The sequence below is a fragment of the Gymnoscopelus braueri genome (assembly GCF_963280865.1).
Source record: "Gymnoscopelus braueri genome assembly, chromosome: 14".
NCBI lineage: Eukaryota > Metazoa > Chordata > Actinopteri > Myctophiformes > Myctophidae > Gymnoscopelus > Gymnoscopelus braueri.
In genome coordinates, this window is record NC_137619.1 from 18,651,874 (window position 1) to 18,665,861 (window position 13,988).

The 13,988-nt window shown below is 41.1% G+C and overlaps 1 protein-coding gene across 2 annotated transcripts in view; it reads left to right on the top strand.

Moving 5' to 3' along the window:
* thada (THADA armadillo repeat containing) overlaps window positions 1-13,988 on the top strand; it is a 110,207-nt gene that overhangs the window by 7,442 nt on the left and 88,777 nt on the right. For both annotated transcript variants that reach the window (XM_080448830.1, XM_080448831.1), the window contains exons 13-20: window positions 3,907-4,062; window positions 4,634-4,741; window positions 4,999-5,122; window positions 5,597-5,742; window positions 11,183-11,414; window positions 11,894-12,029; window positions 12,855-12,991; window positions 13,227-13,355. In XM_080448830.1, coding sequence (XP_080304956.1) covers window positions 3,907-4,062; window positions 4,634-4,741; window positions 4,999-5,122; window positions 5,597-5,742; window positions 11,183-11,414; window positions 11,894-12,029; window positions 12,855-12,991; window positions 13,227-13,355 — 1,168 coding nt within the window. The remainder of the gene's footprint in view (window positions 1-3,906; window positions 4,063-4,633; window positions 4,742-4,998; window positions 5,123-5,596; window positions 5,743-11,182; window positions 11,415-11,893; window positions 12,030-12,854; window positions 12,992-13,226; window positions 13,356-13,988) is intronic.

Here is a 13,988-nt window from a genome sequence, read left to right on the forward strand (position 1 = left end):
CTGCCTGAACTTTCTCTCTGAGTTTTGCAACAACACCTGCCATGGATGGTGCTCCGTCTGTTACCACGCTGACAGCGCGACTCCAGTCAACCTCCAGTCTGTCCAAGGCCTCGACGAGACTGGAGAAAACTTCATCGTCCGTTGTGGTGTTATTCATGGGCAACATCTCCACAAACTCCTCTGTGACGGTCAAAGATGCATCAACTCCACGAATAAATATTCCCAGTTGAGCTACATCAGTCACATCGGTTCTCTCATCAATTGCAATAGAGAATGAAATGAATGACATAACTTTGTCTTTCAGTTGACTGTTGAATTCCCCAGCTAGGTCCCCGATTATCTCTGCCACAGCATTTCTTGACAAGTTGATATTGGCAAAAGCCTCTCTCTTCTCAGGGCACACCAGCTCAGCCGCCGCCAGCATGCAATCTTTGATGAATTCTCCATCTGAGTCCAGCTTTGACGCAGCAGCTATTTTTCTGGCAATCACATAGCTGGCCTTGAGAGCTAGATCAGAGTCTCTCAGCTGAGTCTCACAGCATTTGGTGAACAGAGATTGTTGTTTTCCTAGAGCTGCTTCAAGCTTGTTTACCTTCTGTGTTCTGAGTTCTCCTTTGAACTGGTCATATTTTTTAGCATGCAAAGTCTCGTAGTGTCGTTTGATGTTGTACACCTTTGCCACAGCCACGTGTTGCGAGCATATCAGACACATCGGTTTGCCTTTGACCTCAGTGAAGAAAAAAAGCTCTTTCCATTTGCTGTTGAATACCCGACCTTCTTCACCAACTTTTCTTTTCTTGGACAACATTTTGAAGCACAGCAGCAAACAGTCTCAGCCTTGCGTGTTGTTACTGGTGTTGCTTACCTGAGCACTCTGTGTCTTTATACTGTGTCTGACAAAGTGGGTGGGGCCCTAGTGGTCCTCAGTGCAGGGTGGGAGGTGCTTATGCAAAGCAGGTGTTAACTGCCACCTTATGCAAAGCAGGTGTTAACTGCCGCCTAGATACCCACAACAAGCTGCTGGCACAGACAGCAGGGAGAGGGAATGGGGTTAACCAGCATGTTAAGTTAGAAAATACCATCAAACTGCTGCTAGAGTTTACATATCATATTATTACATATATATACATATCTCCCAAAACAATGTATTGTACAATCAGAACAGAAAAAATATTACATAAAAATATAATGATCCTATGGATGCATCCACTCATATCTAATGACCTGAATCCACTTTTTCCTCCTCATTGACTCGAGTCTGAGGAGAAAAAGTGGAGTATTTTTAAACGGGAACATAACAGACATAACACGTAAGAACTGGTTCTTAGCTTTGTCATTTCAACTGGCCATGCAGACATTGTAGACATTTTTACAATCTTGATAATCCACTGAGAGACTGCTAAATCTAACTACCGGTATATGGAATTCACCAGCGTGTTTCCACATTGTTGTGAGGTTTTCACATCATCTATATCATGTTTTATTGATGTTTTTATGCAATATGATAACCAACATTATAACCACAATATAGTATACATGGAAGGAGTAAGTCATCCTCATATTTATAGTTTGAGCATTTTTATATATTTAGACATTTTTGAAAAATATAGACCCCAGGGTTGATTGTGATTGATTGTGACTTGAGGAGATAAGCAGGTCTCAAGATAAATTTTTTTCACCTCCCTGCCAGTTACAGAATAATGATTATGTAGTCATTTTCTGTATAGCTGTTACTTTTTAGTCCTAACCCTCATAAAGAATTGTGTAAAAGCAAAGTTGAGCTTCTACTTCTTATGTGTAAACATTGTCCTTGACACTGAGTACCTGGAGTTTCCAACAACGTTTGTGATCAACATATGAAAGGCTACACTAGACCACCATGTGAAACTGCCAGCTATGCAAAGTCAGGCCAATTCACAGATGTGTTAAAATTCCTATGAACCCTGTTACTGTGTCGCCTCCATGGCGGTATTGCTGTTTTGCAGTGATATTCTATATATCTTCATAAATGATTCTGTGTAATATGATTTAGATTGTTTCATCCAAACTCTCATATTTATGGTATAGAAGCCAACCACTTTAGCTGAGGCAAACTGTTTTATCACTAAGGCTAAGCAAATGTATTTGTAAAGCACAAAGGCAATTCAGAGTGAAAAAGCAGTTGATATACTAGACTACAGCCTCCACAAAATATAAAACAGGTAAAATAGCTTGAAAAGACTACAAATGTAATTTGAGTATTGAATACAAGGCAGCAAAGAGCATATGGTATAGATTTAAAATGAGTGAGAGCTGGGGCAAGATCTTCTGAAAGTTTGTGACAAATGACATTGATTGATTGAATACTTAACAAAAGTACAGTGATAACGCAAAAAGCCTTAAGGGCTTATTTCCATTGTGGTTCTGTGTATTCAATCAATCAAGACATTTAAAGACAAACGATAATATACAATAATAAGCAAAACATCATATATATATATATATATACTAATAAAAAAATAGAAATATGTACAGTAAACAGTTTGGGGTGGGGGGTATGATTTCTGGTGATAAACATACTATTACAGGGACCAGTTACAAATTGCAGATACCTGTAGGTGCTCTTTTATGGTGGTTTTGAAGGAGGGTAACACAAAGGAGTAACACTTTTTTATGACTGTTGGTAGAGCATTCCACATTTTGGAATACATCAGTGTTATGTCTTCCCGACAAATACATCCGTCTTGATTATTCAGTTTGTTTGTCTGTGTAATGTTAGCACAAGTTCTGCATCACCGTCACCATATTTTGCATGGTGATGCAGAATGTATTTGATTCATATTGTAAAAGCAGGTCAGATGATTTTTTCCCCCAAAACCATTGGTGATGTAAAGGCCAGCTGGAGTATTTTAAAAATAATTATATGACACACTGGAAGCCATTGCACAGAGTATGAGGATAATCATCATAATTACTACTGGGCATTATGACTGGCTTAATAGCTTAACAGCTAACAGACCAGTCTTTTTTTATTTCAGCAATTGTGAAACTGCAACGGGTGTCAATCTTAAGACTCCACCTAACCCCTAGCATTCCTATTTACTTGTTTCGCTTCTTCTAGTTAATGTTTAGATATGTTGATTACCTGAGTTCCTGTTAAGTTATTTAGATAGATGTATTCTTGACCACAAATACTACGAATTTAGACAGATGCTAGGTTTAAATTGTACCTGGTTTACCTAGTTACGTTTAAACAATTGTTTTTCTTTGCACTCTACTTACATGGTCATTTACTCTTGTCATTTGCTGACTTTGTTGGTTTGGACACTTACACTGATTTTTAAGTGCCTAAATTATAAATAGAATGGATGGAATGCATCTGATGCCATTTTGAATAGTCTGCCCACTTTTGAATGGGGGTGGCCATTGCGATTTGATGAGCGAGACATTCACACCTGGGTACCATGCTCAATGGCATTGATGGCTATTGTCCTGGTTAATGAAGAGAGGAAAAAGGCAGAAAACATATTTACCTTGTAAATGTTCATTCATTTTAATAAATAAAAAAATACAGACCGTACTCATGGAGCTAAACACTCACAAGCATGACTATAGACACTGTAAAACCATTGGACATGTGACACACGTTTTAAAGTATGGCTCTACAGGAGTCTAGCCGTCTATAAGTCTGTCTGTGTGACATGTTACAAGTTCAAAATGTACCTGTAAATACCCTCCCCAGATTTATTATTTTTTATAATAATCAAGTTATCAACGAAAATGCAGACATGGCCCAGACCACGCAGAAAGTCAGCGAAGCTAACGGACCATCTTTTTTATTTGGAATTTAAAACGTACAAAAATGACAACAATTTACTCTGTTTGTTCTGTTCCTATATATTTATGCATCTTTTATATCTTTGCAAGGTGAGGATGGACGCTCTAGGTTTGGTGTGTGAATGTCATCGGAGCACAGAGGTCCTGACTTCACAGGAAATGGACCTGATCCGACACTTCCTGCCCTCCAATCTGAACAGCCAGTCACCAGGGGTCAGACAGCAGACTGTCAGCCTAATGAAAAAGGTACAACTCTCCAGATATATTTAACACTATTGCATGATAATTTCAAGTTATTACATGGTAACTTTTTTACATGAGGTATTTTTTTTAAATGGGTAAAGCATATAATCGTTAAAATTTTTGAAAAATAAGTAATTAAATAGTTATTACATAAGGTATTGGCCTGCTCCATTACTAGCAATTTCTGGGACTTGTATATAATGTTGAAGCGTTGAGTGTCACTTTGAACCACTGGTTGCTCTAAAATGGCATTTATGCTTGACATGGCTCAGTGCCCTTGTGGTTAGTGTCCACCCTGATACTGGGAGGTCGGGCCGAGATATACCAAAGACTATAACAAATTTGTACCCTTTGCCTAACTGATTGGCAATCAGCATCAATGGTTGGATTGGGGGTAAGTCCCTGCGACATACTAGCATCATGTCCAGTGGGTGTACACCAAACTGCGTCACTCTACGGAAACAGTAGATATTCTCCTGACCTATCTGCCACATGGCTAGGGAACCTGCTTATTTACTTACAGTACTTATAGCATATGTTTAATGTAATAACTTCAGTCTTCTTTTCCTTACAGTTGCTGTGTAGAGTGAAGGACAGCGGTCAGCTGCTGCAGAAGAGGCTGAGCCAGGAGAGAAACCAGGAACAGAGAGACCAAGAACAACACACGCTAGACACATATAGGGTATCTCCATCTCTCTCACTTGCTCACCTTCACTCACTAGCACACATACAGGTGCAGTATGATATGCACATATTAAAGTTTGCAGCTTTTTCCTGACCAAGTTTGGAGCTTTTTCCGTAAAAGATAACTTAGCCATACGTGTGTGATTCTGCACTATAAAATCCAGATATTTAATTCAGAGTTATTTGTCCATTTGGCTGAAAATGTACAGCGGGTTAATTTAACCGTGAGGATTTTACACTGTGTGTGTCCTTCAGGAGTTCCTGCAGTGGCTGTGTGAGAGGCTGCTGGAGGTTCTCCTTCCTGGAGCTTCCTTCTCCACATGCTTGATGTCCCTTCATCTGCTGAGCCTGCTGGCCCAGCTCTTCACCTTCACCACTGGTACGACTACCACTCCAGGGCAGCGGTTCTCAAACCTTTTCATGTCAAGGACCCCATATTGATATTTATTTGGCTGCGGACTCCCAACTGAAAATGTTTTGTGCCAGGGACCCCCAGAAGAGAAGAATTGTGTTTTTAACACTTTAACATTTTTCAAAAATAGCAGATGTACAAGCCCGCAGCTTGTATACCTGTGAGCTTGTATATCTGCTGTTACTTAGGTGCTGTATTAACAAATTTAGCTGGGGAGTCCTTAGAACCCCCACGAGGCTCCCGGGGGGTCCCTGGACCCCACTTTGAGAACCACTGCTTTAGAGCTCAAACCAATCAGCCAAGTATTCATTCATTCATTGACAGAAAAAAAACATATATATATTGTAGTAATTAAATAACCGTTTCAGTGATGTGTCATTTAAAAAGAAACGTTGTTTTTGCAACTTCTAACTTGTCCACATCTTCCTCTTTTTCACTTAGGACCTGATGTATTTGCCCTGGGTGACGTGGTGACTCCTGAACACGCTCAGAATGTCCTCTACTGTGTAGCCAGTAACTTCCTGGAGGTCAAGCAGCTGGCATCCACGTTGCTACGGCAACTCCCTCCATCAGCTGTTGGACTGCAGGTTAGTCTCAATGCCTACTCACCTAACATTGAAACTATAATCTAATCTAATATTAATCTAATATTGTCCATACAATACATACTTACACCCTTGCAGTTTTTGTAAGATATTATAATAAATAATGTTCATCCTGTTCACAAAGTGGGCAGACTGAGTACCATGATTGCTAGCATAGGCTATTATCCTGGAGAATTTGAAGAGAGGAAAAAGGCAAAAATACATATTATCTTTATTCTTCTTCTAAAAATACAACCTATTCTTATTCCTTCAAAGAAGGATTCTAAAAATACAACCTTTTATACATGGAGCAAAACACTCACAAGTCACAAGCATGATGTTGACAGTATAAGACCAAGTGATGTGATACACACATACATACCCCAGATTCGTTATATTTTGTACTTACACAGACAGCTAATTATGACTTGCACCACAACATTAATCTCCATTATTAGGTGTGTTCAAGTCAATTCCAATACAATGCTAATTTCATAAAGTTAGGACACACATGCATGACTCAGACAAGTAGCCATGGAGCTGAGTAAGAAAGGAGCAAATGAGAGATAATTCACTAAAGTGATTATCTCTGAGTTATCTCAAGACCAAAATAAACTGGAAACTGCTTTGCAAATATAATAACAATCTGGTCAAATCTATCTAGACCCCCAGTTTCTCAGAAAGCCAATTATCCTTGAATGCCATGGTCAAACTAAGTCATAATAATTTAATTCTAAATGTGACATGTTTAAAGCGTGTTTCAGAAACATATTTTGCATGTGTCAAAACGTGTATTGCTAGAAGACAAGGTTCCGCTAAAAAAAAGTCTGAATTTGTTTGTTTATTTACAGCATGTACATGAGAGCATTGTATTTGGACAGAGCTCTTGAAAATCCAACATTAAACTAATTTAAATTCTAAACAATCTTTGAAACCCATTCTCTCACAGTTTCTGGGCAGTTTCACCACTAGACACTTTCCCAAAGCACACTGGACATACAAGAATGAATTGAATGCATCTGATATCAATTTGAATAGTCTTCCCACTTTGTTTAATGGGTCGGTCATTATGATTGAATGAGAGACATTCGCACCCATGTTTTCTATTGTTGTCCTCCTGTCCCACCTTAAAAAATTGCCTAGTAGTACTTAACAGGATAATCACTGGACCATTGATATGCAGCCTGGGCCATTCCAATGTTAATTGCCGTTGTGCCACTCGGCAGCTTTTGTGGGATTGTGTGAATGGACGTTTTTGATCGACTCAATAGCCCATCAAGAACATCTGCTTGATCGAAACTCGGACAGAGGGGGGCTGTTCTACAGATACATAATGTTCATAAATATTCTATATTCTGTTCATTGTAATGGACCACCAGCAAATGGTCGCAGACCCCAGCCTTGGGACCCCTGTCGTAGAAGATGCGGTTCTGCCGAATATAAAGATATCTTTATTTCACAGGAGGTAAATAATGTTTTATGCACCTTAACCCAAGGATATAGTTAGGATCTGCTTTAATTTACATTCTAATTCCGGTTTAATTATATCGGTATACAGGTATTTCAGTTTTAAGTTTATTTTTCATTTTGTGCACTTGTGGCACAGATGTAAAGTACCTTTCCACCACCTCTGGGTTTGAATCCAGGAACACTACAATAACGAGGAGCCTAACTGTTTCCTGAACTGTATTACAAGTGAATATATAAAGTTATCATCATGCTCTAACTCAGTGTTTCCCAACCGGGGTGCCACAGCACTTTAGTGTGCAGAACAAACCCCCACCCCCCGAGAACAGTAGATACGTGGGCTGCTGCCGTGAGCCATTAGCTCACAGCCAATGACCACGAGTCCATTCAGTGAAGGAATGCAAATGTATGTCTTTGTCTTCATGGGGCCATCACCTGTACTCGCCTGGCAGGTACTGTATAAAAAGGGCACAGGGAGTAGCTTTGGCACTCATATTGTACTACAACTACAAGATGAAAGCACCACCAGCAAAGAAGAGATGCATCCAGAAGACGCTAAATTTCGCCGCCGCCAGCAAGACATTGCCACCGCAGGGACTTGTCAGCAGCACACACAGCACCCGGAGCACAGTCGCACACAGCGGCGCCTGTGTATCCGGGCCATCTGGACCTGTCAACGAGCTGCCCGCAAAGGACAACACCGCCGCCGCCAGCATCATCGCTGTGCCGCCGGGAACAACAACCGCGACTAGCAAGACGACTAAAAAGAAAGTCACAGCCAGACTGTACAGTGATGACTACATGAAATTTGGCTTCACGTTTATTGGGGATCCATCTCATCCTACTCCACTGTGCATCGTTTGTGGAGGCAAGCTTGCAAACAGTGCTATGGTTCCCAGTAAGATGAAACGTCACCTTGAGACCAAGCATGGAGCATTCGCTACAGAGGACAAAGACTTTTTCATGAGTTTGAAAGCTAAAAAGGCGAAACAGACAACTGTATTGCTACACCGTACCACCAAGGTTTCTGACCAGGCTCTGGAAGCAAGCCACCAAATTGCAGAGCTTGTGGAAAAGTTAAAAATGTCACCTACAGTGGTAGAATCATTGCACAGTCGCACACAGCGGCGCCTGTGTATCCGGGCCATCTGGACCTGTCGACGAGCTGCCCGCAAAGGACAGCACCGCCGCCGCCAGCATCATCGCTGTGCCGCCGGGAACAACAACCGCGACTAGCAAGACGACTAAAAAGAAAGTCACAGCCAGACTGTACAGTGATGACTACATGAAATTTGGCTTCACGTTTATTGGGGATCCATCTCATCCTAGTCCACTGTGCGTCGTCGTTTGTGGAGCTTGCAAACAGTGCTATGGTTCCCAGTAAGATGAAACGTCACCTTGAGACCAACCATGGAGCATTCGCTACAGAGGACAAAGACTTTTTCGTGAGTTTGAAAGCTAAAAAGGCGAAACAGACAACTGTATTGCTACACAGTACCACCAAGGTTTCTGACCAGGCTCTGGAAGCAAGCCACCAAATTGCAGAGCTTGTGGAAAAGTAAAAAATGTCACCTACAGTGGTAGAATCATTTTTAGTGCCCGCATGCAAAATCATGGTGAACACAATGTTGGGACCAGATGCTATGCAAAAAAATTCTAAAGGGCGCTCTTAACACATTGAGTGCCAGGTTTTTTTTAAAACAGGGTACAGTCAGTGCCTGGATTTTTAACCATTTTTGAACCTTTTTCAAGTACGGTAGTCACAAAATATTTTCAGTGATCACCGTCCTCACGGTGATCCCCTCATTACACACATAGAGGTCTCGTATAATCGGGGGAAAAAAAAACATTCGGTAATCCGTTCCATAGTTGCAGCCAGTTGAAAATAGTCAAAAATACATAGTAAAAAAAAAAGGTACACAGGAGCCGAGATCTCCTGGTGCTGTGAAGGATTTTTTTTTAAACGGTTATAACCGTTTTTGGCACACCTCGTTTGGATTATGAAAAACGGTCCGGACCGTTTTTGGCACTCAATGTGTTAAACAGCACAATTGGCCAACGCATTGAAGACATGTCTGCAGTAGGGGTGTGCCGATATATCGTCCCGCGATATATCGCGATACGTTTTCGTGACGATATGTTTTTGGAAAAAATATAAATATATATATATATATATTTTTTTACAATAATAATAATCAGGCATGCAAACAGCCCGAGGTGATAAGGGTGACAACATGTTTTTTTTCTTCGGGTCAGGTGTCCCACTATTGCCCTATTTGGATTCAAAACGGCTATTGTAGCTGAAAAGCTACAAGTTTGCATGTCTGAATAATGCAAAAACAGAATTATTTGTTTGCATTTGCTTTTTTTCCCCCCATATATTTTCATAATAAAAAAAAAGTGCGTATCGTATATTGAAATCGTATCGAAGTTGTGAGCCCAATATCGTATCGTATCGTTTAGTGAAATTAGTGTATCGGCACACCCCTAGTCTGCAGACATCGAGAGTGCTGTTATACAAAAAACTGTGACTAGTGGAAAGTTTGCACTGCAGACAATTAGGGGTGTGCCTAATTTCAAAGGGGGCGGAACATAAAACGTTGCTGTTGCACACCGAAGTGTGGTGGCTCTCCAGAGGAAAAGTTGTCGTGTGTATATGAACTGAGGGAGGAATTACAAAGCTCTGCTGAGCAATCCAAATATGCAGAACTGTTTGCAGATGAGTACTGGTGTGCAAGACTAGCATACATGGCAGATATTTTTAACCATCTGAATGAACTAAACAGGCGAGGAAGAAATGAGAATATTCTCACAAGCACAGATAAACTGCACAGATTTTGGTCCAAACTCACCCTCTGGTGGCAGCATGTGGATAAGGGCAAGCTTGAGATGTTTCCCCTTAGCAACACTGGACACCCAAGCACTCCTGCTTTGTGTGGGGCTCGAGGAGACATTTGCCTTTTATTTCCCCTCAGCTTCCATCGAAGACTTCGACTGGGTCCGTGACCCATTCAACTTGTCTTCTGCAAACGAGAACAGCCCATTCCAGGAGCAAGAGCAGCTAGTGGAATTAAGGGCGGTCGGTGGTTTGAAAATGAAATTCAGAGATCTGAGCTTGGACAGTTTTTGGTTGACTGTTGGGAAAGAATATCCAGCCATCACAGACAGCGCAATGGCAGTGTTGCTCCCCTTTTCTACAGTCTCAGCCAGGATACAAACTCTGTGTTCAGCAAAACAAGCTCAAGTTTCACATTGAGACGGTTGTATTGTGGCGTAAAAAGATTTTTTTTTTTTTTTTTTTTTTTTTCCAAATCTTTTTTATTGAGTTTTAAAGTATTTTCTTTCTAAAACAGTTTCACAATAAGACTAAGGCAGTTGTATTGTGGCCAAATTCATTTTTTTTTACAAATCTTTTTATTTAGTTTTTTAAAGTATTTTTCTGGGAAGGTGAATCCAAGTCCTCCATTCATTGCACTGACAAGTTTATATATTTGTAGGCCAAATTGAACATGTGTGTGTTATTTTGTATGTTCAAGGTTTTTTCATTATTACATCAAAGCAAAACAAGTTGTACGTTTCCAAAAATAAATCGGTGAAACTGAGGCACTGTCTCTGTCCTTTCTCTTTATTTTTAAAGTTATTTGGTGAGTGCTGTCATAAATGTTTGGATATTGTGTTTTTTAGAAGTATATTGGGTTTAGTACCAAAGAAGTTCTACTATTCATTGCACTGACCCAAGTTTATATATTTGTAGGCCAAAGCTTTCTTTATTACGTCTTGTGTACATGAGAGTAAATATTTTGTTTTGGTTCCTCATACATTGTAGCAACACACACACACGCACACATACACATATACTGTATGTCTAGGTGTGATCCTGGGATCTTTTGGCTATGCCAGGTGTGCCGTGGCACCAAAAAGGTTGGGAAACACTGCTCTAACTAACCTGGCCCCTGCGGGTCACTCCACTGTTAAGGACCCAGAGAGGATACATGATGTCCTCCAGGCTGCCCTAGACCTCAGCACCAGCACCAAACCCTTCGACAGTGTGTCAGCAGCTCACCTTCTCAACCTGCTGCTCCATCAGCCCGCCCTGCCGCAGGCCTTACTGCGCTGTGCCCAGGAGCAGGGCCTCCCCTTCCAGCTTCCCTCTCCACCCCAGCCCCAGGCTCCTGAGGTCCTCACCCTGGAGCTCAACACCCTGGCCGGTAAGTTCCAGTTCCAAAGTTCCAAAGCTCTAATCATGGCAGATGAATGCATCATTGCACTTTGGAGTAATATGACTGTAGTCAACCAACTTATCAAGTAACAACTTGCCACAGCCTGTACAGGAATAACAAATCTACTGTTTTCTTAAAAGTGACTTATTACATGAATCAGTGGTTCTCAAAGTATTTTATACTTGGCATATTCGAAAATGGCCGATCTACAAGCTCACAATGCTGCTCATCGCGACTCATTGTGAGCTTGTAGATCTGCTATTTTCAAAACATTTTGAAGAAGCTTGAAAAATTTATAAAATAATTTAATACATTTGAAAGATCTTTAACCCAAATATTCGCTTATAGGGAACCCGTGCACAACATTTTTTCAGCCGGGGCGTCCAAGGCCAAATACATACATTTTGGGGTCCTTGACATGAAAATGTTTGAAAACCACTGATATAAAGGTATCGTGTGTTTTTCAGTCATCCAGTACCTGTTGCAGTGTCTGAAGGATGAGGTGGTGAGGGCTGAGTCCTCTCTCCTGCAGGCGGCTGCCTCTTATCCCCTCTACGGCAGAGCTCACTGCATCACTTCTGCCCTGCAACACCTCAACACTGGGTGAGGACAGGACTGCAACTGTACATTATCTTCTAAGCAATTATTCTATCCATTACTTTTATGAATTGGGTAATTTCTTTTGATGTATCACAAATTCATTGCCAAGGTTTTTTTAATATCGTTTTTTATAATCAACTAAATCAATTAGTCTGATTATCCATTTAAGCTCTATTTTATACTTTGTTGTGCAACGGTTCACGCAAAAATAGGGAAAATAACCGATCTGCAAACTCACAACACGTCACATCGCGATGCATTGTGAGTTTTTGGATCGACTGTTTGATTTCCTTTGAGAGAAGGGAAGCTGAGAAGGAGTGAGGAAGGAGGGCTGTGTCGGACTCTGGTCTGTAGGCCACCTGCGTGCTTCTGAACAGTGCACCATCGCAACAAAACACTGCAACATTGTGAGGAGCTCAGGACATTGTATCAAGACGGTGAACAGTATAATCCCTTACAGGTTCATTTTCCACTTGGAGTTAAATGAACACTGAGGATTTTACTGTGCAGTAAAGCCAAGGGATAGAAAGCTGACACATGGCTGCTGAAATACAGTAGAGACTGTTCCGGAAGGGTCAATTACTTAACCAAGGCCTCCACTGGATGGTTGTTTTTGGGGGAGAAAGTTTGTGTGTATCTTGTTCAGCTCTCCCACCCACACAGATCTCTTAATCCGTCAAAATTAACTACAGATGTTCTCCTTCAGTTCACTTTAGATCTTTGTTGACTCCTAATACTGTTGACTCATAGTTGATGGCAAGAGAGGCAGTCAAAAGGAATACGCTACCCTTGCTGAAAGGTTTGCCATTTCTGTGTGTGTGTGTCAAGTTGTTTGAGCCAGACGGCGCTGTGGAGGAGTCTGGTGTCAGAGCTGATCGCAGCGTGCTACAGGATGTCTGATGTGGTGTCCCCTGTCGTCCAGAGCTCATCCCCCGAGGGTCTTATCCCTATGGATACAGAAGCAGGTAACCCTGGGTGGGTTTGTCACTGGGTTCAAGCTAATGCTTTATGTATGCTCCGGAACACAAAAACCCAATCATCTCAAATACAGTGAATACAAAAAAATTAACTCAATAACACCACTATGCCAATAAACATTGGACATCAATACTGTATCCATGGTACTAACACCCAATGTGTGCCCCCAAAATGATCTTACCAGGTAATTGTGTGTGTGTGTGTGCGTGCGTGTGTGCGCAGATACTTCAGCAGGTCTTCAGAGGATCTTACAGGAGATTCAGCCCAGGGACACTAATGACTTTTTCACCACTGCCAGGGAGCTGGACTCGCAGCCTGGAGAGAATCACACACCAACGCATGACAACACAGGTCAGTCAGAGACAGAATGCTCTGCAAAGACTTCATTTAAACCAGCACACACAACACTGTTATATTTAGAGGTGAAGCGGTTTATAGATTAGCCGATCAAATGAAATAATTGAATAAAAGGTTTTATAGAAAACAATTGGTTTTAGTGCTGTATCACTGAAAACATTTCTAACGGGACAATTTAGGCATTTAGCAGACACCCTTATCCAGACCGACTTAACAAGTGTGAAATCTGAATAAGCTGAGTAAGCATGAGCTCTAGGTAATAAACAAATAGTCACTCAATATTATAAATAGTGTGTATAGATCCCATAGCTTGCGGTGACAGTAGCTACAGATCCCATAGCCTGTGGCAAATAAACAGCTTACATTTGGGAACATTTGGGAAAATTGCCTTCCTTACTTCTTGCATATGCCAAGGGACAATGGCCATGTGCACTCAGATCGATTGGTCAACCCAACCCAGTGAGGAGAAAAATGGATATGGACAGACTGACAACATTTTTGTTCATTTAATATTAGGATGTCTCAAGGCTTAATAGGCTACATCCTTTTTTGTCCCCTTCATCAATATCCTTCACATGGCTTTAATGGGAAAATCTCATTCACAAAGATTCACCAGGACATATTCAA